Source organism: Leiobunum rupestre, chromosome 1, assembly GCF_980474605.1.
Source record: "Leiobunum rupestre chromosome 1, qqLeiRupe1.1.hap1, whole genome shotgun sequence".
NCBI lineage: Eukaryota > Metazoa > Arthropoda > Arachnida > Opiliones > Sclerosomatidae > Leiobunum > Leiobunum rupestre.
This window is the reverse complement of record NC_143384.1, coordinates 73,826,440-73,850,226: the sequence shown is the minus strand read 5'-3', so window position 1 is coordinate 73,850,226 and position 23,787 is coordinate 73,826,440. Positions and strand designations below refer to the sequence as shown.

Below are 23,787 nucleotides of genomic sequence, written 5' to 3'. Positions count from 1 at the left end.
TTAAAGGTTTTCTAATAATAATGTTTTTATAGTTTTTTATTAGAAGTTTCTAAATATGTTAAACATATTTCGTCGTCTTCTTCTTAAAGGGAGTAGAACCCTCCTTGTTTGGTAGGGGGCGCCATAGCTTCTCTCTTTTCTCGCTGATGGCGCTAGTCTACAACGACAGTATAGAAACCCCCAATTCTTCTATTAAAGGAAGCGTGCCCGCCCTGAAGAGGTTTTCTCACTTGAAACCTTTGTTGTTTCATATTTAGTGTTTCTTTTTTAAATGCACCCTTCTTTAACATATAAACAACAATATCAGAGCTATCAATTAATTATTTTCATTATAGTTTGGATATTTATTCAAATATAATTTCTTAATAATGAGGTACGTGGCTTTAGGTACACGAAAGGCCTTCTAGTAGATAAGATAAATTAAAGCACTACCAAACCGGGGATACTTTTAGTGGGATAATTCCTCAAAAACCACTATATTTCACATTACGCATGACACGTGGTTAGAAAAATAAGGGGAGCGAATTATGTATAGCCCCAAATTCCTGAAAAGGTTATACTCCCTTTAATGACTGCACCAAAGCTGCCAGGGGCTGCTTATAAGCGCTCAGAGCGGTGACGTAAATAGTTCAGGAATATTTTTATTTTATTTTAAAGACACAGTCTTTTGAGGAAGGTAATTCCAGTTGGATATTGTTCTATTAGAGAAATGATGTTTTCGATATCATGTATTTACACGAGGCACAAAAGGTTTACGATCGTGCCCTCTAGTTATTGTTGAGGTTTGTCGCGTGAAAAAATCCGATTCTCGGAGTACACTTCGTCCAGATAAAATGGAGTACACCTCTCCTAATTCAGTTTCACCATGGCGATCCTCAAGAGTGGGTATGCGTAAAAAGTGTCGTTTTCTATGGAAATTTAGGTTCCACGTGAAACAAGTCTCATTGAAGATTTTTTATGGAAATGTAGGTTCCACGTGAAACAAGTCTCATTGAAAATTTTTTATGGAAATGTAGGTTCCACGTGAAACAAGTCTCATTGAAGATTTTTTATGGAAATGTAGGTTCCACGTGAAACAAGTCTCATTGAAGATTTTTTATGGAAATGTAGGTTCCACGTGAAACAAGTCTCATTGAAGATTTTTTATGGAAATGTAGGTTCCACGTGAAACAAGTCTCATTGAAGATTTTTTATGGAAATGTAGGTTCCACGTGAAACAAGTCTCATTGAAGATTTTTTATGGAAATGTAGGTTCCACGTGAAACAAGTCTCATTGAAGATTTTTTATGGAAATGTAGGTTCCACGTGAAACAAGTCTCATTGAAAGGTTTTCTACGGAAATGTAGATTCCACGTGAAACAAGTCTCATTGAAAGGTTTTCTACGGAAATGTAGATTCCACGTGAAACAAGTCTCATTGAAAGGTTTTCTACGGAAATGTAGATTCCACGTGAAACAAGTCTCATTGAAAGGTTTTCTACGGAAACGTACGTACAAGTGATTTTACCTAATGTGTTTGCCCAAAAAAATATATATATAATATAATAAAATATGAGATAGAATCAAAATTGTAAATAATTTTTACACATAAAGATAACTTTTTATTTTTATTCAATAGTTTTAAGTTTTTGTTTTGTTTTCATCCTTTTGTATACTATTTCTATACTGACGTCAGATAAGAACACAAAACATTTTTTATCTAAAAAACACCAGACAATTTTATATGGTTTTTTGTAATTCTAAAGTAGTAAAAAGTATTTTTTTTCATTAATATAATTTTCATTATAGACTAATATTTCGAGAATAATGGTATAGAAGAAGCTGATTAATATATATTGTTCGAATTTACATTCAGTAATAAAGCTATGTTATTATAATTTTTAAAATACCATTTTTTGTATTTCTTATGGACGCCATTTTTGATTTTTATGAAAGCAACGAGGTTAAATCCGCTTGTTGATTGGATTACGCGTCACGATCGTGTGACGTCATTTAAAGTAATTTAACGGTAAAGCTTACGCATTTCAGAGAGCCAATTCGCAACAAGTCATGACTAGAACAGAGATCACGTTATGCCAACACAGCCAATCGAAAATTGGGATATTGATGACGTTAAATTGCCCGTGGCTTCGGATTGGCTAACCTTTCTTACGTCACAAATACGGACGTCCAATCAACAAGAGTTTACCAATTTCACACCCTGTCGTCATAGCAACCGAAATAATCCTTCGCTAAAACTTGAAATACAGTTTCTTTCTGTAAAAACTAGCGGAAGAATTTTCAGAAACCGTCGGCTGCTACGACTGCGCCTGTTACTTAGACTACTTCAAAAACGCATTTTTTGTTATTAGGGACGGGATACACAAGTAGCAACAATGACGTATAATTGGAAAAAGTTATAGTTATGGAGGGAAAGAAACAGGAAGGTTTTTTGTTATTTCTTTATAAGGAAGTATATATTTCCGGTACTAACCGGTCGACATCTATCGGGCATTTGATCGGGCATTGGTTAAAACCCTAAGAAAACTTTTTTCGCCGAAAAAAAATAATTTACGGGTAACGAAATTGCGCTCTTAGGCCTTTGTAAATAAACGCTAAGCCTTGGCTAAAGCCAAGGCTTAGCTGACGTTCTCTACAAGCTACGATTTGTACACGTTAAGAGGACGGTTTCTTTTGAAAGTTAATTTTAAAGTCGCCAAGACCCCGAAATTAAATCTTAAATTATCGTAGTGACCGTTTTTGCATAATTCTTTTTACTATTTTGGTTTTTGATTATACTTGTTTATTTTACTAAGGACGGAAGATCTAGAAATTTTGAGCAAATTCCCGCTTTTATTTTAAACTCCGATTTTTTTTACGTTGTTGTATTTCTCTAATAAATTACGTTCAATTTTATTTAAAAGACTATATATAATTTTCTAGGGTATTTTTTTAATTTATTAAATATAAGAACGAAATTTTGACTTAAGCCTTGGTCGTATTAATATTGTTTACCCAAAGAATGAATATATTTTAAAGAGAGTTAGTTACGTTTAACGGGGGGTCAAAAGGTCACAAAATACGGAGAGTTTCAAAACTGTTTTTTAAATTATCTCCCGCTAATATTTACAAATATACGAGATGAAATGGGGATTTCAAATTCATACAAAATATATTAAAAGTTACAATGAGCAAATAAACAACTTCGGTTCTAAACGGAGTTATCGAAAGAACTTTTCTACTATGATATAAAAAACGCCTACTAAAAGGCGGGACGTACCTATAGCCCCGCCCCTTAGAAAGTTCAGCCAATAAAATGGCTGGATATATTAATTAACCCAACAGATCCTTATAAAAATGTATTAACGTATTAAGAAAGGCTAATTTAATTTAACAAACTAAAATCTTCCAGAGCAACTTCTCTTGGTCACTGACCTACCTAAACAAGTGAAATTTAAGTAGTTTTTCCAGGCTAATTTTACCCAACGTAAGACTAGATATTTATATGATTATAAATATATGGCATTAAGAAGAAATTACGAGTATTTTTTTCATCGATGCACCAAAAATGCACGCGAGTTTGTTTTAAAAAGTCACTCAAAATGTTTTTTTTTGATCTTTTTTCATGAGGTCGGAAGTTTCAACATTCTAAAATTTCACATTGTTTTTTGACAATTATATAATAATATTATATGACATAATATTATATGACATCCAAAAATCATTAGGGACGGAATTTACATTTTAACGATTCGGGTTTGAGATAAAGCAGATATCAAATGACACAATAATCGACGTAAATGACTGCAAAATCACTACAAACTGAATTATGGACCAAGAAATGTGTAGTAGGACTATGTGAGTTTTATTAACTGCATGGTTGGCATAGCTTTAAAGCGGAAGTTCTACTGTTACTGAATATTAAACCCATTTAGACGCTTTTTAGTATGGTAATTGACGGAACGTTTTTACGAAATGAACAAGATTTTTGCTTTCTTCCGTTAACTAGTGCTTTTCATATGTAAGCTCGTGCGTCCCCTTATAGATTAATTGGTCCATGGCATGACTAGGAGCCTTAAATCGATTTAGCTTTTGGGAAATCAATCGCAGTTTAACTATAATAATAGGGTACTAGTTTATATTAAAAACCAATATTTAACGGGGATAAACATCAAAATATAAAACCAAGAATGTATTAAAGTTAACCGAGAATATGCAGCTACATCTATAGCTTATGATTCCCGTAAGATATTCTCCGCCTACACGGAGAGGGGCGTCGTTTGTCTTCCGGGGAATGACGAGGAGTATGAACTTCCATGTTTATTGTGGATCAAACACTTTTACACCAGGTTTAACAGAAGCTAAGAATGACTAGCGTTAGTTACGTTAAAAACAAGCCGTAGCACGTGCTAGCAGATGATTTTTTTTATTTAGTTCATATTCCCTTTAATGAAACCATAAGTAATAAAATAACCATAAGTATGGCACTTCATATTGTTTTACCGGTAATTTTTTAACCGAACCTTTTGACACTGATACTCTAGCCCAGCTCCAACTTGGACTAACAACCGAACTGAGTGGTATATTATCGTCTTTGTTAGTTGTAGTATATTTCGGTTTGATATTTAGACACTAGAGGGCTCTGTGCCGAATGAAACTATGAATGCGCACAAACTCTGAAATCAATTCAGTTATAATTTATGCTAATGATAATGGTCATACTTATTGTTATAATAATACTTGTGATAAAACTTAATGCGTCATTAATATGATAAAAAGGAAATTTAAAAAAAAACAAGCGAGTCGTGTACGGGAAATATCAGTTTTGGCGAGACAAAATTTTCAATTAAGTAAAACATTTTTACATCTGCTTTACTCTCAACAGAAAAATCGCTAACCATTTTAAGTTCCGCTATACCCTACATTATTATTCTATTTTTTTTGGTACATAACGAGTGTTTCAACTTGGAAACGTTTGAGAAACTGAATAAATAAAACAATAACCCCAAAAATTGCACGAATGACATTTCGAGAATGGCAAGAATTCCGCGAAGCTTGGGCAAGTCGGACGGCGTTTTTTTCGTCTTCACCATCAGAAGTTGAAAAGACGAGTTGAGCTCTATCGGTAAAATTATCCCAGTTCACAATCTCAAAGAGAAAACCATTGTATACACTGAAAATTACCAAAAAAAATGGACGGTTCTTTGCCGTGATATTTATCACCGGGGTATTTTTTAAAGGTCAACGGTAAGATGTCGCCACAATAGCTTTATCAACGGTTAAGTTCCCCCCGTTTTTTTTAAATCGCTAATTTTTTCTGGGGTGAGAGGAATGACCTTTAAATATAGTATATCTTTTCGGGGTTTAAAGACCCTTTTAACAATCGAGTATATATTAATAAGTGGACGGTTGTAAGTCAGTCAAACTTTCGAGTTCCAACGCGGCCGCCTCGAGGGCGGCCTTGCACTCGGCCCACGGTTGCTGATTGTCGACGTCACCCGCCGACGTCACCAGGGAGGGATCGGGAAACAGCAGCTGATTGGCGGTGACTCCGCTGAAGACGGTATCGGCCGCGGTCAGCGAGGTCAAAGAAGGGACGTTGGGCGGCGCGGGGGAGGAAGAGGCCGCGATGACCGACTCCTCCAAGGCCGCCGCCGGGCTGTAGCGAGTGACTGGACAAGGAGGGACAGTGGTCAATGGAGGCAAGTTGAGCAAAGATTGGGAAAGACATAGAAAGTCGTTAATACCAGGCTGGTTAAAGCAGGCCCACCAGTCCGCCTGGCTCGCGGACACGGCGCCGGGGTGGGGGTCAGCCGCCTCGTTGCCGGACACGACCAAGTCTCCCACCACGTCGATGGACACGTTACTGGCCAATCCAAAATCGCTGGTCAAGTCGGCGCAGTCGACCACCTCTTCCGTCGTCGGGAAGAAATCCACCATGGTGGCCAGGGAAACGACGCTCTCGTTCGAGTCCCTGGTCGTCGAACCAGGTGGCGCCACTTCCACCAGACCGCTTCCGAAGTTGTTGGAGTCGTCGACCGAACGGTACTTTTCGAAAGACTCCAAGTCCAAATCGGTGTCGGTCAGGATGGTGTTCCAACAGAGATCGCTACGGAAGGTCTCGCCGAGGTCGTCGTCGTGGGCCGTCTGACAGGACAAGGGCCCCAACGGATCCAGCTGCAAGATCCGCTCCACGATGACCCGGGGGACGCTCTCGTAGCAGGACACGAAGTCCTCTTGGCGCGCCGGTGGCTGCGACGGCTCCATGATGGACGCGATGGCCTCTTGCGTCTCCGCGTAGCTCGAAGCGGCCGAGCTGGGCGGCGTGTCCCGGACGACCTCCACCTTGACGCTGGTCGTGTCCAGGGTGTCGTTGCGACAGGCCTCGCTAATGGTCTTGGCGGAGTGGATGGCGGCGGCGATGGCTTTGGACCTGGCCGTGACGGCGGCTACGGCGGCGGCGAGTCCGGTTTGCATTTGACCTTTGCCCCGGTCCTTCTTGGACTTCTTGGAGGTGGGAGGGCCCGTGATGGTGCCGCCCTGGCCGGAGTGGTTGCAGGAGGAGCTGCCGCGTTGGGTGGTGCGCCGTTTCTTGAAGACGCCGTCGACCAGCGACTCGGCGTACTCCGGGTCCAGTCGCCAAAAGCCGCCTTTGCCCGGTTCGTCTTTGCTGCGAGGTACTTTGATGAAGCATTTATTCAAAGATAAGTTGTGGCGGATGGAATTCTGTCGAGACAGGTACGGGAAAAGATCGGATGGAAAAATAGAAGAATAGAAAAATAATCGATTGTTAGTACGAAAAATTATTCATTGCTATTTTTATCATATATGTAACATAATCATTGATAAGTATGCCTCTGTATAACATTCCTATGGAAAAATTTCAATGAGACCTTGTTTCACACGGATAATTTTATTGTGTTTTTCTTTCGTCGTGGGTCCCACAGTACCGAGCCGTTTTAAAGAAGGCTGTTATTGTAATTATACCGCGCTAATCTCCGGAAATTGGGCTTGAAATCTGCAGAATATTATTGGATGATTTTATATTGTATTTCTTACTTCGTGGGTCCCGCTGTATCGAGTCATTTTAAAGAAGGCTGTTATTGCTAAAGTGTAAATTTTCGATGTAATTATCACGCGCGAACCTACGGAAATAGGGCTTGAAATTTGCAGAATATTATTCAATGATTTTATTTTGTATTTCTTACTTCGTGGGTCCCGCTGTACCGAGTCATTTCATTCTTATTTATTATTATTATTATTATTATTATTTCATTCTTATATTTATTGCACTATTAAAAATGTTACCATGGAAACAAAATCTCGTGATCGCGAGGAAAAATCTAAACTCTAAGATTGTCAAAGCTAAAAACGCGCGAGGAATTCTGGGCATTCTCAAAATCCGCTTCACAACTTCCGTTTCCCATCTATAAAATTGATGGCGCGTTTTTCGTTGGAAGTGAAGTAATTTACGTCATATTTATGCGTTGTTATCATTGAGATGGGAATAAATAAACTAAATCTGGCTGGCGCGGGACCAATTTCGTTCAATAAGGAGACTTTATCAACTTTATCGTTCTACCATGGCGGCATCTGTCTCTAGTGGTGGAAACTATATTGCAATTGAATTTTTTCGCGAATCTGACGCGAAATTGAAATGTATGATTTATCGTAACAAACAAACCTTTGAAGTTGTTTAAAAATAATTTTATTCTGTCAACACGATCCTTTTTAACTCAAGTTACGGTGAGTTAGCTAATAATTATTTATTTTTAGCCGTATAACTTTACAAAATATAGATGGCGCTACCACCTAATTATAAAGATAAATTTCGTACAGTCTTCTCAGAACAGGTCCCGCGTAACCATGGCAACCGAAATCGTAATTGTAATTGTAGCAGTATTATTCCCAATTCAATGGTTGTTATGTAAATTTGAATTGCCAAGTACCCAAGCAGGCAATTTTCAAGGGGATATATTTTCCGGATAAAACTCGATTAAAATGACAATATTGTCACATTCAAGTCCCCAATTTTACAATTTTTACAGATTTTTGCCTGACTTTTTAAAGGTCAAAATTAGGAAGTTTTTAACTTTATATTTTACTTTTATCAGAACTGAATTAATTTATTTCAACTTATATTTGAATATGAAGTTGAGTATTTAGGTTATGTTATAGCTAGAAATCGTTTTATTGCAACGTTTGAAAACTACCAGAACGTTTAAGAAACAAAATAATAATCGAAGAATTTATCACATAATTTTTGTTAAATTAGATACACGTTTATAAATTTTAAAAAATCTTGGAATTTTCCGACTTTTTATAAATTCTTAAATTTGCTTGACTTTTCCCTGACTTTTTACAGATGCTTAAAATTCCTTGACTTTTCCCTGACTTTTATACATATTCTTAAAATTCCTGGACTTTTCCCTGTTTTTAACAAATTCTTAATAGTCCTTGACGTTTCCCTGTTTTTTAAAAATTCTAAAAATTCCTTGAATTTTCCGTTTTTTTTTTAATTCTTAAAATTCCTTGACTTTTCCCTGACTTTTTATATATTCTTAACATTCCTTGACTTTTCCCTGTTTTTACATATTCTTAAAATTCCTTGACTTTTCCCTGACTTTTTACATATTCTTAAAATTCCTTGACCATTTTAGGTCCATTTTTAATTTCCCTGACTTTCCCCCGATTTCTTTGAGCTGAGGCAACCCCGTATTTAGTTACAAATTCGACTCCATTGATCTACGCAATGAATTCGAAATACAGTTATCAATACAGAGAGTCCAGCTCGAAAGAATGGATCGAACGACGGCTGAATGATGACAGGAAGTCACAAAAAAACCTGCAATGACGTTTCTCAGGTGAAGAGGTTTAACTAGTTTTTGCTCCGCGTGTCTGATAAAAAACAAATACAGCCTGGATGGCCGTCACAACAGAAAAGAAAACCCATTTATTATTTCTAATCGTCAGATGGCGCCGTTGACGGCTTTTCCAATTTAAAAAATAAAAGAAAAAGGGTTTCGACAACATCATTTCAGGGGCGGGACAGAAATTCTTCTTTTTCCCTCCACTACGCTATAAAAAGAAAAAATAATCGAAAATTTGCATTTTAGCAATAACAACTTTCTTCAAAGTAGCTCGGTACAGCGGGACCCACGAAGAAAGAAAAACCAAATTATCCAATAATATTCAGATTTCAAACCCTATTTCAGGAGATTCGCGTTGGATAATTAGTTTACATCGAAAATTTGCATTTTAGAACCTTCTTTAAAATAGGTCAGTGAAGCAGCACTCACGAAGAAGAAAAAACAAAATTATCTATTAATATTCAGATTTCAAAACCTAGTTCAGGATATTCGCGTGGGATAATTAGTTAACATCGAAAACTTGAATTTTAGCAATAACAATCTTCTTTAAAATAGTTCGGTACAGCGGGACCCACGAAGAAAGAAAAACTAAATTATCCAATAATATTCAGATTTCAGGAGATTCGCGTGGGATAATTAGTCTTTTCAGTTTACATAGAGCCACGTAGTGGCAAATGCAAGAAGCTCATAAACTGCTGGATTTTCGTCTGCTAAGCAGACGCTTTATTGAAAAATCGTCTGCTTAGCAGACGAAAATCCAGCAGTTTATGAGCTTCTTGAATTTGCCACTACGTAGCTCTATGTAAACTGAAAAGGATAATTAGTTTACATCGAAAATTTGCATTTTAGAAATGAAAACCTTCTTTAAAATAGCACGGTACAGCGGGACCCACGAAGAAAGAAATAAAAAAAAAATAATTATACAATTATTTAAAAAAAAAAAAATAAGGCACTTATACGGGAAATACATTTTGAACAAACATGATGTCGCCACAGTCGATTTCTGACTACCTCGCTTATTGATAGTTGAACGGAATTCTTACGAAGAATTTAAGCGAAAATCGATTAACGAAAGAGAGAGCTTGTATTTTTTATTTTGTAAGACTCAGATGCCGCCATCTATTGAGCGAAATCCAAAGAATTAATAATGTCAACTTACATAAAATAAAATTTTTCTAAATTTCTAACTACTTCTAAATATACTTTTGGAAAGTATAACGATAATACTCAAACTAAAATGAGTACTTTTTATAACATTAATTATAAATGAGTAAAATATATGATTGAAATGTAATTAATATACGCTATAATACATTATACCAAAAGTGACATAATTACCAAAAGTGTGACAATCCCTGTACTTTCGTATGCTAAAGGTTTAATGAATGCTCGACTCGAAATCGACCACATAAAAGACTATTATTGTCGCCCTTTCTGGCTCTTTTTTTAGTCTCTGGTATTATATCGTAAGTAGATGGCGATAGCGTCTCCACAGAACGATGAAAAATCAAAAAATACAGTAGCTTTAATCAGTGCTACTTAATTCTGCCGTGCATCACTAGGAGGCGTTATTTGTGGATTTTAACTTCCTTCCCTCCCCAAGGCATACTTTCCTTTCTCCCCTCCCAACTTGTATTTCGCTCGTAACATTCACACACTTTTTGTAATAGTTCTTTTTATAAACTAACGTGGCCTTCTTGTTTAAATGTTGCTCTTACGTCACAGTCTCTTACTTTGACAAGCCTACGAGCGCGCGCTACAGTCGCGAGGGATATGGGTTTTTTAGCGCGCGTGCAAATCGCTCGTGCGCAAAATATACCAATAAAGCTGTGTCTTGTGACGTAAGAGCAACATTTTAATAAATTGGGCAAGACCACTTATTATTTTATAAAATCAACTATTATGTCACTTTTGGTTATACGCTATATACTAACATTATAAAATATACCGTATTTATAATAATTAATTAATAGAACAATACTTAATAACTATTATTATTTTTAAAATTAATATATAGTGTATTAATTATATTTCATTCATATTTTTTATCGTTTTATTATATATAAGTATAACAATACTTTTAAGTAATGTTTCTTTTTTGGTTCAATAGATGGCGCTCTAGATTTCGGCCACCAGGTTTAAAGCACCTGTCGGCTCTATCACTGCCACATATATTATGAAAAGGCCCTTGTTATTAGAGATGGCCATGAATCTATCGAATTCTTCGAAAAAAAGCGACTTTAGTGGAGAGCGTGGTGCCATCTATTAATATCAAAGGAAGCTAAAATTAAGAAAAGCGATGATTGGTCTTGACAATGGCATTAATACCGCCGAAACTAGTCGACCTCCATTAAATGTTTTTAAATATGTAATAAAGGAAAATATTTTAACTTACGCAATAATTCGTAAATGTTTTTATAACTCTTTTAACTATTAGCGTAAGGATAGAACGAATCAATATCAATTTTAACTAATACTTTAACCTAAATTATGTATCCCATATAATAATAGAAAAAAAAATCAGCTAGGCTAATACCCAAGGCACCACCTTAGGCCCAAGTCATCAACCAACTTTCAAATGCCATTTTTAAAAATGCCGGGTTTTAGATTCGAAAAAATTAGGCGAAAATGCCGATTTATTTAAATTTGCAAACAGTATATTAGACTAATCCTGGAATTCAAACTTTTCTTTATTTTCTTTATTCTTAAGTTTTTATGCGAAGGGGAAACCGCAGAACTCAGGGAAAAACCCCTTTAAAATATAATGCTGAAAATTACAAAAATTTAAGTTATTGTTAAAGTTATAAACGAACCAATCATAGTGATTAGTATTCTTTATGTCCCGCCTTTTGGGTCAAAATGTAGCTTAAGTATCTTGTTTTGATTTCGACGCTAGCGACATCTGTTGAAAAAAGAGTTACTTCACTTCGACGCGACACTTGCTTTAACAAAAGCTTGAGATAGATGACGCTAGTGAAGCTAAAAGCCATTCAGCAGATATTTAGATATACAATACACTCCTTTCGGGTCACGCCTACCGTATCAAAAGAGCGTTAGCAGCGAGTCCTTCTATAGTCTCGATTGGCTTGTCGCGTCAGAGGCGAGAAGGGGGGGGGGAGTTGGGAGAGTTCGTCCAGGAGACGCCGGATGGCAGCACCATCGCGTGCAGAGGGAAAGAGAGAGAAAGCTCCATAGTTTCGACAGGAGAGCCAGTCACGCAGGGGAGCGGGCCGCTAACAATACACATTCATTTCCATCTCAAAAAGCTTTGATAACGGTAAACAAGGCTACCGAAGTACTTTCCAGCTCGCTGTCAAGTTACCCGATAGAAAATGTGAGCTAAAAGCGGGAAAAGTGAGAGGTAATCTGACAGCGAAATGGAAAACGAAAGAGGGCTTTTCGGCGTTATCGCGAGTTCGGGAAAAGATAAACAAGAAATTGTTATTACCATGTCGTTCCGGTTCGAAAAAAAAATATGTATATATTCTAGAAGAAATCAATGGAAAATTCCCGAGCGAAAAAATAGCTGCTCCATCGTGACACCGTAAAAACTACCTTTTGGTTACGGACTTCTAAAAATAGACACCAAGGCTTCAAATATTATTTCAAATATTACTTTTTATTCTTTGTAACCTTCTATAGTTATGTATAAATGCTATTTACATCTCGTAGAGCTATATTTCTGATATTTATTAACGCCATAAGTAACGTAATAACAATTAAGTATGACCATACTCGTAGTCGATACTAGGCCGCAAAATAGTAATTTCTTTCTTCCACATTTTGGCGGGGAAACGAAAGTGAATTTCAAACCAAATAATCTGAATCTGACAACACTGCTATTTTTTTTACCGATAAAGTTTTTTTTTGCCTGGCAGCACTGTTTCACCACACCTAATATGGAGAACGTTTCTATATATATATATATATATATATATATATATATATATATATATATATATATATATGGTAAATCGTTGTTTAAAATCTCAAAATCTCGAAATCTAAAAATTAGTGCTAAAAATACCGAAAACCGGTCGTGAAATTGTTAACCCGTTTTAAATTCGTGCTCTAAAATCTCAAAATCCTGAAATCTCCAAATTAGTACTAAAGAAATCTTGTAATTAGTGTTAAATATATTTGAAACGGGTCGCACGATTTATTCCGATTAAAAATTTTGCGCTAAAATCTCAAAATATTCATATAAGTGCTAATAACTGGTCGTGAAATTGTTCATCCGTTTTAAATTCGTGCCATAAAATCTCAAAATCTCTAAATTTTAAAATAAGTGCTAAAATCATTTAGAAATTGGTGCTAAACATCTAAAAATCGATGCTAAAAACATCGCAAGCCAGTCGTAAAATTGTTAACCAGTCTTAAATTCGTGCTCTAAAAACTGAAAATCCCCAAATCAGTGCTAATAAAATCTCGAAATTAGTGCTACGAAATCTAGAACTTAATGCTAAAAATATCGAAAACCGATCGGGAAATTGTAAACCCGTTTTAAAATCTCGCTCTAAAATTTCAAAATCTCCATAACCGTGTTAAAAAATCTATAAATTAGTGCTAAAAATCTATCAATTAGTACTAAATCTATAAATTAGTGCTAAAAATCTATTAATTGTAACCCGTCCACATGAATTAATGGCTTAAAAGGTCGCTTGATGAATTAGGCTTAAGGTGGTGCATTGGGTATTAGCTGATTAGTATTATTATTATTATTAAAATCTATAAACTAGTAGTAAAATCTATAAATTAGTGGTAAAATCTATAAACTAGTGGTAAAATCTATAAATTAGCGGTAAAATCTATAAACTAGTGGTAAAATCTATAAATTGGAGGTAAAATCTATAAATTAGTGCTAAAAATATGGTAAACCAGTCGTAAAATTCTTAACCCGCTTTAAGACTCACGCTCTTAAACTCAAAATCAGTTTTAAAACCTCGAGTCTTTTTTAAAACCAAAAGTGTGTCGCTGATTATAAGAAAACCCTTTTTAAACCATCTACGTGTCGTATATAAACTCCTAATGATATATCAATATTTTCCATACCCTTACTAGACCATTTTAAAACCATTATTTTTCACATAGCGCTAGAGTAAAATCTTTTAGGGGATTAGAAATCTCGAAAGCCAAAAACACGCCGTTCGAAATGCGTAACGGAGCGATATGGCGTAGCTTGGAAACACTCTAGTGCACCCTTTAAAGACGGCGCGTACGTCATCAGCGTAATTAGACAGCACTCAAAGCATCGCGTTTTTAAAAGCCATTCAAAACGGACTGCGAGCCACGCGGGACCAAAAACGATCAACCCTCAGCGGGAAGGCTAGGGACGGGTACGGGTCAGGCGTCAGCGCCAATGCCAGGTAGCCCGTGTCTCCGGCAAGTAGCCACTTTCGGACTTAAACGATCTCCAGAGAGACGGGGGGGGGGGGGGTGATGGCGTGGGTTGATGTCCCCGATGTCCGAACGGGTAGCGAGATCCCGATCGCGAGGGGGGTTTCGCCGTCCGCATGTTAATGAGAAACGGCCAGTCAGACTTTTTCCAAGTTATAATATTAGTAAGGTCTATAGACTCTCCTCATTTATGGATAAAATATAATACAGCCGTACAATGACGGAGAAAGTATTATTGGCGGGCTTATGCCAATAGTATTACTGTACGGCAAAAACGATGCTATTTCGTACGTGGAAATGTTTAAGGGCTTCTTATCAAGTCCGACGTCTTTTGGGGGCCCGGAATAACTGTTTTAACAGGGCCCGGGACAGTAATTTTTATAGGCCCGGTATTACTGTTTTACCGGAGCCCAGGCACGACGCTATTTGGGCCGAAATTACTGTTTTGTCGGGGCCCAGGCTCGACGCTATTGGGGGGCCAAAATTACTCTTTTACCAGGGCCCAGGAATGTCACTTTTTATTGACCGAAATAGCTGTTTTAACGGGGTCCAGGACCTAGTTTCAGATATACGTCTGACTGAAATTCGATGGTCAAAAATGTCTTAGAGTATTAGGCGTCCTTTGGGGCCTGATCAACTACGAATGTTAAAATTTTGGTGCCCTATTCGTGAATAGGGAGCTAACAGATCTACGTCACACGACGTCATTCAAGCTTTTTCCTATTGAAAAAAATTCTACCCAACATGGCGGCTACAGCCAAGGCTACGGACTGTTAGTTCCCTATAGGTACCGGCTCTCAAAAACCAGGAAATCTTTATTCTACCAAGAACCCATAGAAGTAACTAAGAACGATGCTCAGTAACATTGTTCTCTACTACCATGATCTTATAATTTTAAGAACTAAAATGCCCTAAAAAATCTGCCTGTAGCGCCATCTGAGAAATGCAACAAAGGGATATTTTTATCTGATTGAAGATGCGAGTGGATTTTGCATAAGCTCCATGGGAAGAAAATTCTTGTAAACGTCACTTTCGTCAGTGGCAAAGCTAGCATAGGTGGCACCCGGTGCGGATATCATGGTGTGCTAATTACTAGTCCAAACTTGTAAAAAAGATATTTCGAATTTCTCTAGTTTGTGTAAGTTTTTATTTTTTTTCCCAAACGGAAGGCACCCGGTGCGGGCTGCCCCCCTAGCTACGCTACTGACTTTCGTAACCCCTGTAATGTTAATTTTTCCGACTGTAAATCCCCGTCTCAATTACGTAAAAGGCCGATACACCGAACGCGCCTTCTTGTTTTTCATACCTGGTAATCGTCTGACGGAGAGGAGGGGGGCGCGTAAGTGGAAAGGGGGAGGGGGAAAAACTGCCAGAAATAAAAATCCCATAAGAGGAAAGTGGGAGGCAGATCGAGCGAGGTATTTTTCCGGGAGCGCGCTCGACCCGCCGACTGGTGGCCAGAGCGGGAAAAGGGGGAGGCTGGGAATACGAAGAGAGAGAGGTAGTCGCGACGGCGGCGCTACCTGGCGGACGATATTCATCCGATGAAATATAAATGAACTCTTTTTATGGGAGCTAGCTTCCTCAGCTTCTAGTGTTCCAAATTAGCCTTGGAAAAGGCGCGTTATGGGCCAGAGGGGCCAAGGGGGCCAGGGGGGCCAGGGGGGGGGTCGAATAATTGCAGGCAAGTACTTAACGCCACGAGATCCCGCCACCAGGGTGCGTTTTCTCTTTATTCTACGTTTTAACGCGTTTCCTTTCCAGCTCACCAGGGGGAGGGGTGGGCTATGACGCGTTCGCATTACGCCGACTACATCACCTCATATTTAACATATAACAGGCGGTTTCGCAATCAAAGAATTTTATTTTTAATTCAGGTTTCAAACGCAATCTTTGTAACAGCTCGCGCGAGTTATTTTTAGGTTATACGACGTTAAATTATCGATGACTAATTTTCATATATTGAAATAAAGCTGAATAAAAACGCGACCGAGTTGGATCATTGCACTTTTTGGCGGTGAGAATTTGGCGAGGCCAAAAACCCCTGTAAATTAACTTATCCCTGAACACCGGTGTAGCGCGTGTGGAACACTTCTACAGGCGCGAGTTGACTACATTTAAATCATTAAGTTTTAATGTATTTTCTAGGGCGTATTTACGAATTTAAAAGCTGTTTTTATAATTATTCTACCAACTTTTTCCGTCCATTAAGATTGGAAGTTAATTTACAACGAATTTTAGGATTTTAAAGTTGATTTAAAGATTTTCAAATTCTTTTATCAAGAAAATAGGGTACTACTTGGGTTTTCACCTCTTAGTCTTAACTTTAAGACAAAGTAGATATAGTTGAAAACTAAATTATTTAGGTCATAGATAGATAACTACTTAAATAGTTAAATTAATGATAAATAAATAATATGGTATTATAATTATTGTATGTAAATATAAATAATATGTTAATATAATTATTGTATGTAAATATAAATAATATGTAAATACAAATAATATGTTAATATAATTATTGTATGTAAATATAAATAATATGTAAATATAAATAATATGTAAATATAAATAATATGTAAATATAAATAATATGTAAATACAAATAATATTAATAAAAATAATATGATAATATAAATAATATGTAAATGTAAATAATATGTAAATTTAAATAATATGTAAATGTAAATAATATGTAAATTTAAATAATATGTTAATTTAAATAATATGTTAATTTAAATAATATGTTAATACAAATAATATTTTAGTACAAATAATATGTTAATACAAATAATAGGTTAATATAAATAATATTTTAATATAAATAGTATGTTAATATAAATAGTATTTTAATATAAATAATATGTTAATATAAATAGTATGTTAATATAAATAGTATTTTAATATAAATAATATGTTAATATAAATATTTTAATATAAATAATATGTTTATATAAATATTTTAATTTAAATAATATGTAAATATAATTAATATGTTAAATAAATAATATGTAAATATAAATAATATTCCAGTATAAATAATATGTAATAATAAATAATATTTTAATACAAATAATATGCCAATATAAATAATATGTAAATATAAATTATATTCCAGTATAAATAATATGTAAATATAAATAATATTTTAATACAAATAATATGTAAATATAAATAAGTTTTATTAATCAATCTGCGAACATCATTACACGATTCCACTCATAGGATTTAGTACTAAAGTACTAAAACGTACCGCAGTTTCCATCTTGAACAAGAAACGTAGCAAAACCCACGCAGGTAAAAAAAAAAAAATCGATTTTGGAAACAAAAGTGGCGGGCAGTTGATGGTCAGTCGCGTCGGTGGACAAACTTGGAAGGTCCGGCTCCATCGAAATACATCGGACAACGGGGGGGGGGGGGGGAGAAAAGCTATATTTCGATCGGGTTCGCGACTACGTGGACCTACGTGGAGGATTCGACTGCGCTCCGGTCCCCGCCACCGGTGGCGCGCGCATCGCCGTAGACCACGCCCACCGTCGCGTGTGCTGGAGAATTTCGGGCCGTGATGGGCCCGCGCGAAAAAGCGCTGTTCTCTCTCTCGAAAGATGATTATAGCTTATATATCCTACATTTTAATACGTATAGTTCTCGATGATGAGAAAGCTATTGCCGCCTTCGTGGGCAGTATTTGACCCGTGGCCGCCATCTTGATCGAAACCCGGTAATATATATATATTACCCGTACACAAAGTCTGAATTTGTTATTAAGGCCATTACAGTTGGAACATTTCGAAATAGAGGTTCAAGGCTTATTCAGAAGGACTATTAAAGAGTACAATTTATCGATCGACGAAAGCGTGTCTCGTGCAGCTCGATTTAAATGATAATTCGCCGCTTCGACATCAGCGTCCTTACGTCATCATCCTACCGACTTCGAAGAATTTCTGTCCAATCACCCGTCGCCTTTATACCGAATGAAAGAGAGCTGAAATCTAATGATATCTAATCCTGGAGTGTCTGTAGAAATTACGTCATACTCATAGGGCTGTGACCGTTCAAATAGTTTCTTCATCTTAATAATCCGCTATAGGCTAATACCCAAGGCACCACCTTAGGCCCAAGTCATCAAGCGACTTATATTGCAATTAATTTAGGTGGTCGTATTACAATGCGTATTGGAGGGTGGTGGCAAATTTTTCGTGCCACGCCAGCCAACAGCTCCCTACACTAACTATTACCGTTAACCTCAAAAAGTTTTTATGGAAGGGGAAACCGAAGAGATCGGGGTAAAGCTTCTTAAACTAACAAACTCAACGCGAAAGATTAGTTTTAACCCAGTGCAAGGAAAAAGTGATAACCACTAAGTTACTCCACCATATACTATAGGCTGTTCAGCTATTTTTCCACATTATCCGTCATAATTCATAATCAGATCCATATCTACAAGCAACATGCCTACCAAAACTGGACCTAAAACCCATGGAGAATTGGCGAGGGAAACAATTTTAACGTGTAGAACCTTGACTGTCAAAAAAAAATTGGCACCTGATATGATTCCAATTATGTGAATAGTAACTTCAACCCCAGTTAGGAAAACTGTAATATATACGAGACCATTATCCTGCTGGTTTAACCCCGTAATGATGTGGCGTACAAATCTATTAACAGCACGACTCCTTACCTAAAATCAAGGCTATAATTGCTTTCCAGGCTAGCGACGTCCAGGAGTTACAACTGTTCACTCAATATATGGAAAATTAAGTGAACAGCTGCGTGTAAATATACGACTCTCGCCACAGTACAAGGAAGAGTACCATCCACTTAAACCGGTTAAAAGAGTTATTCGGTTTTCCAAAAAAACTGGTCGAGTTTAACAGTAATAGTAAGTGTAGGGAGCTGTTGGCTCGCGTGGCACGAAGGGCTTTGCCACCACCCTCCTACGCATTGTAACACGGTCACCTGAATTAATGGCATTAAACGTCGCTCGATCACTTAGGCCTAAGGTTGGGTATTAGCCTAGCTGATTATTAGCTTAGTTATTAGCTTTTATGACATCTTCGCGCATGCGCAGTCGTTGTTGCGCCTATTTCTGATAAAATAAAGAATTTAATAATCAGCTAGGCTAATACCCAAGGCACCACCTTAGGCCTAAGTCATCAAGCGACTTTTGAAGCCTTTAATTCAGGTGGCCGGGTTACAATGCGTAGGAGGGTGGTGGCAAGCCCTGCATGCAACACGATCGAGCCAACAGCCCCCTACACTCACTATTACCGTTCACTTCTACAAGTTTTTATGGAAGGGGAAACCGAAGAGATCGGGGTAAAGCCCCTTAAACCAGTGGGGAGAGAACTTCCAAACTCAACGCGGAAGGAGTTGTTCCGAGTTTTAACCCAGTGCCACCAGCTGGGATCGAACACGGCTCCTCTTGCTGCGAGGCGAAAGTGCTAACCACTCCGCCACCCCACCTTCAAGATTTGGATCGAACACGGCTCCTCTTGCTGCGAGGCGAAAGTGCTAACCACTCCGCCACCCCACCTTCAAGATTTGTCAAAAATGGTCGGTAAAAGTCGTTCTTAAGTATACTCGTCACTGGAGCTATCGCCGCTTAAACCCGACGAAAGTGAATATCGAGAGCATACAGACCTGCCAACTGGGATCGGCGTTGCGGTAGTAGACGAAGTTCTCTCGAATCCACTTGTAGATGGAGCTGAGCGTCATCTTGTTCTTGTTGGTGTACATGGCCATGCAGATCAGGGTGGCGTAGGAGTAGGGCGGCTTGGCGCTGCCGTCGTTCTTGTAGTCCGCCTCTTCCAGGGGCAAAATGCGACCTCCATTCATTGAGCCCTTCGGCAGACCACCCAAGGTCAACTGGTCACTCGCCATCTGCGGAGGAGACTGTCTGTGGTTCCACGAATCTGAGCCTATTTTTCCTGCATTTCAGAAATTAATACAATCACGGTCAAAACTCTATATTACGTAATCTCAATAATGTAACGATGGTGACCACAGAAAATTACAAAAGTCTTATAGGAAAAATTTGTAGTTGATTTATAGGGTTTTATAGGAAGGATTTTTTTTAGTAAAACTAAGGAAAACATACTATAAATACCAATAAATTTAGGGGAAATACAGGATTCAAGTGCTTAAGAAGTGAAAATCCATGGCTTTTAACTAGGAGCAACAAACACAACACTGCCCACACAAGGAGAACGCAACCCGTCAAGAGTCGTGCATTTTCTCGCGTACATTTTCCATTGGTTAGAGGCTTTAGCTCCTGCTGCCGTCAGAAGGGGAAAATTCGGAAATTGTCTTCCCCCTTTCCGTAAAACGTTCAGCGTAAAGGCTCGTGCAATGAAATTTGTACACAACACTGCGATAGCGTGTTTAAACGCTAGCTGCGTTCTCCTGTTTGTTGCTCCTAGGTTTTTGAAAGGAAATTCGTTTAATAATAAGCTTTTTAAAATTATTTTCTTATTTATTAAATTTTGATCAACCAGAAAAATTCCACAAATATAGAAAAAAATAGGAAAATAGTGTAATTATAAGAAGTTATAGGAACACATTGAAAAAATAGGAATAGCAATACCCAATATCACCCTGTCATACTTCGTAACGTAAGTTCCTCCACTTTCAACACAAAATACGTGGGGTTTCAAATCACTGCATTCCCAAGTTGAAATATCTCTTAGCAAACACAAATCCGAAATCACTGTGTTTGCCCACTTCCTGTCGGAACTCCGAAAAAAAACGCTCCATAGATACCATGGTAACGAAAATGTATGGCAGCTCCACGGTTTATATATATTTACACAGGTTAGACTACTTCGGCTCAGAGATGGACGCTTTTGAGCTACTCCCGCGTTTAGAGAATTTGAACAATTCTACTTAGCTCCTACAGCGCCGGCTTGTGTAAAGTGTCTGAACTATAATCAACTATTGTTAAAAAAAAATTATATTTAAAAATGGAGCGCCACCTATATTTTAAATTTAAATGTATCGTAGATAATTAATAAATTTTAAAATACATATTATCAAATTATAAATACGGTAGCTCATTAGTGTATTTATAATTTAAATTTATAATAAATTAATTAGTACTGTTTATATACATTAGAGGGCGTAAGAGTAGCATAGCAGAAAACAGGGTTACCTGTCAGAAGAACTTAAGAGGCTCAAAATGCTAGCACGTATGAAGGTACAAGTAGTCTAACCTCTGTAAATATATAAACCGTGGCAGCTCGGTTTTCCAGCAACTTATTAACAGGGTTGCGATACATTTTCGGTAAAAACGAATTAACGACCCCACCGTAATATAGCATATATACTACAGTACAACGGGAAATTAACCTTAGTTAATATAGTCCAATCAATATTTGTCCTTGATTACGTGCCATATTATTGTTTCTGCTACAGCTAAAACTTTCAACTTCAAATGGTGGAAGTTATACTAATATAGTGAAGCAAGGTACACGAAAGTTAATGATATAGTTTGGACAGTTGGACTTAACTAAATATGATATGTGAATAGGCTATTTTTACGGATTTTGTTTACTTAATTTGATATTTTACTAGGGGCACAATGATATTTTTGATGGGGCACTCATTAGGCGATACTATAAAGTAAATTTGGTCTTAACCAGCTTGTTAAAATGGGAAAACAAAATCACGTGACTACCATATCACAGCCAACTTCGATTCGGTAACTCGTGTAAATAGTTGGCCGTGCGACGGTTGTTTATTAATTATTTCTTCCAGATACTGCAGACAGCTAATTAACTTACACTTTTCTATTACAAAATGTTGTAAATAATAATAATAATAATAATAAATAGATAATTTAGACGAATCAATCAAAATTTAAACAACCATTAGCAAAATAAAATGAATAATAGTTCGTATTTCTTAGGATAGATGGCGCTGCAGTTCTCCACAAAGTCACGTGACTACCATCTTTTCAGCCACCCTGGGGTACGTCAAGTGGAGAAGATATTTTCCTTATTATAAGAAACGGTCTAGCAAGAAAAATTCTTATTATCAGATTTCGCGAGTTTTGCGTCAAGTTGAAAAGATCGCGAAGTTCCAAACAAAATGGCGGCTCAGTCAGAGCATGGATGGTGAAAGTAAATCATTAAGCCTTGTCATTAAATGCTATTTCATAAATAGTACGCCGAAATGTTGATTTCATATTATAAAAGCCTCGAAAAACATTTAAGATATATTTAAAATTCAAAATTCGCTGAAATTCTTCGGCAGGAACTTTAAATTTACAAATTATTCCCGTTCATCGTCTTTAAGGTCTGTTAAATAATTCACCGCCATTCGACGCCATCTTTAATTCTTATTTAAAACTACTTCGAAAGCGATCTTACTAATCTTGTAAGATCTCTGAGGTCAATCGCTCTTACTTCCGGTTTTAAAAACCGTCAAGTTCGCGAGATCACAAGCAGGACCGGACTTAGAGATCCTGGGCCTATAGGCAGATAAGGAGTCTGTGCCCCCTTTTCACGCGCTGCATTTACTCTTATCCCTGGAACTAGGCTGTGCCTGAATTTCCTTGATTCATCGTAGAAGTCTGAGCTCTAAGACTACGGTTATATTACTAAATAAAAGCTCTTAACAATCGTCGACTAAATATGCGATAATTTTGCAACATTGCGATTTAAGGCTGCGTCCGTAAACTGCCAGGCAGAATTTTTGGTAATTTTAAAACAAAATCTTCTACCTAGGAATTTCTCCAACATAAATTACGATTGATATTATAGATTTATGCCTTCGAATACAGTAATTATGGTCACTGGAGGGCCCATCCTTGGCGGAAATACGGCACTGATCACAAGAAATCTTAAATTTCTTGCAAGAAATCTTATCAACTTGACGTACTCCTGGACTTTATAGTTTAACCTATTCGAATCTAATGCACATATTTGACGCAATCGGAGGTCTTACCCGTGGAATCGGAGATGAACTTAGACGGCGAAGACTTGACCGCGACCGGAAGTGAGCCAGTGGATGAGCAAAGGGGGACTGGGCTGGCCGGCGGCGTGGGCGGGGTGGACGCGCCCATCCGCGTCATGATGTTCAAGTTCTGCAGCCAGTTGAGGCTGGTCAAGCCGTCGTCCACGTTGTGCGTGCCCGCCACCAGAGGGTCGCCGCCGTTGCCCCCCAGAATGCCGGAAGAATCCGCTCCTCTCGTCCTCTGCTGCCAATTCTGCTGCAGCTTCTGCGCCATTTGAGATTTGGATACCGTTTGCAGCGACATCTTCGGCAATTGTTTTTCTTTCAAAAACCAACGAAAGAATCGATTATTTTTCGGGGGGTCAAGAGGTCAGGGACCCCCCGAAATGTCGCATTGACGTGGGACGGATTTTTACGATCCAGCAGTGGTCAGTGATGTGGACGGAATCGAAATTGACCCCCTGAAACGAACAAACAAAAATAAAAATATTATTATTATTACAATAAATCTGATAAATAGCATATGTAACATGTAAGTATGCCAACTAAGGAAAACATACGATAAATTCCATTAAAATTAGGGGTAA

The 23,787-nt window shown here is 37.4% G+C and overlaps 1 protein-coding gene across 1 annotated transcript; it reads right to left on the bottom strand.

Moving 5' to 3' along the window:
- Positions 1-4,977: 4,977 nt before the first annotated feature.
- LOC149966361 (uncharacterized) lies at positions 4,978-23,354 on the bottom strand. Its single transcript, XM_090167526.1, has 3 exons — positions 23,192-23,354; positions 19,889-20,175; positions 4,978-6,704 (listed from the first exon to the last, which is right to left on the bottom strand). The coding sequence occupies exons 1-3, from the start codon at positions 23,316-23,318 to the stop codon at positions 5,373-5,375; spliced, it is 1,746 nt and encodes a 581-aa protein (XP_090023652.1). The 5' UTR covers positions 23,319-23,354; the 3' UTR covers positions 4,978-5,372.
- Positions 23,355-23,787: the final 433 nt, after the last annotated feature.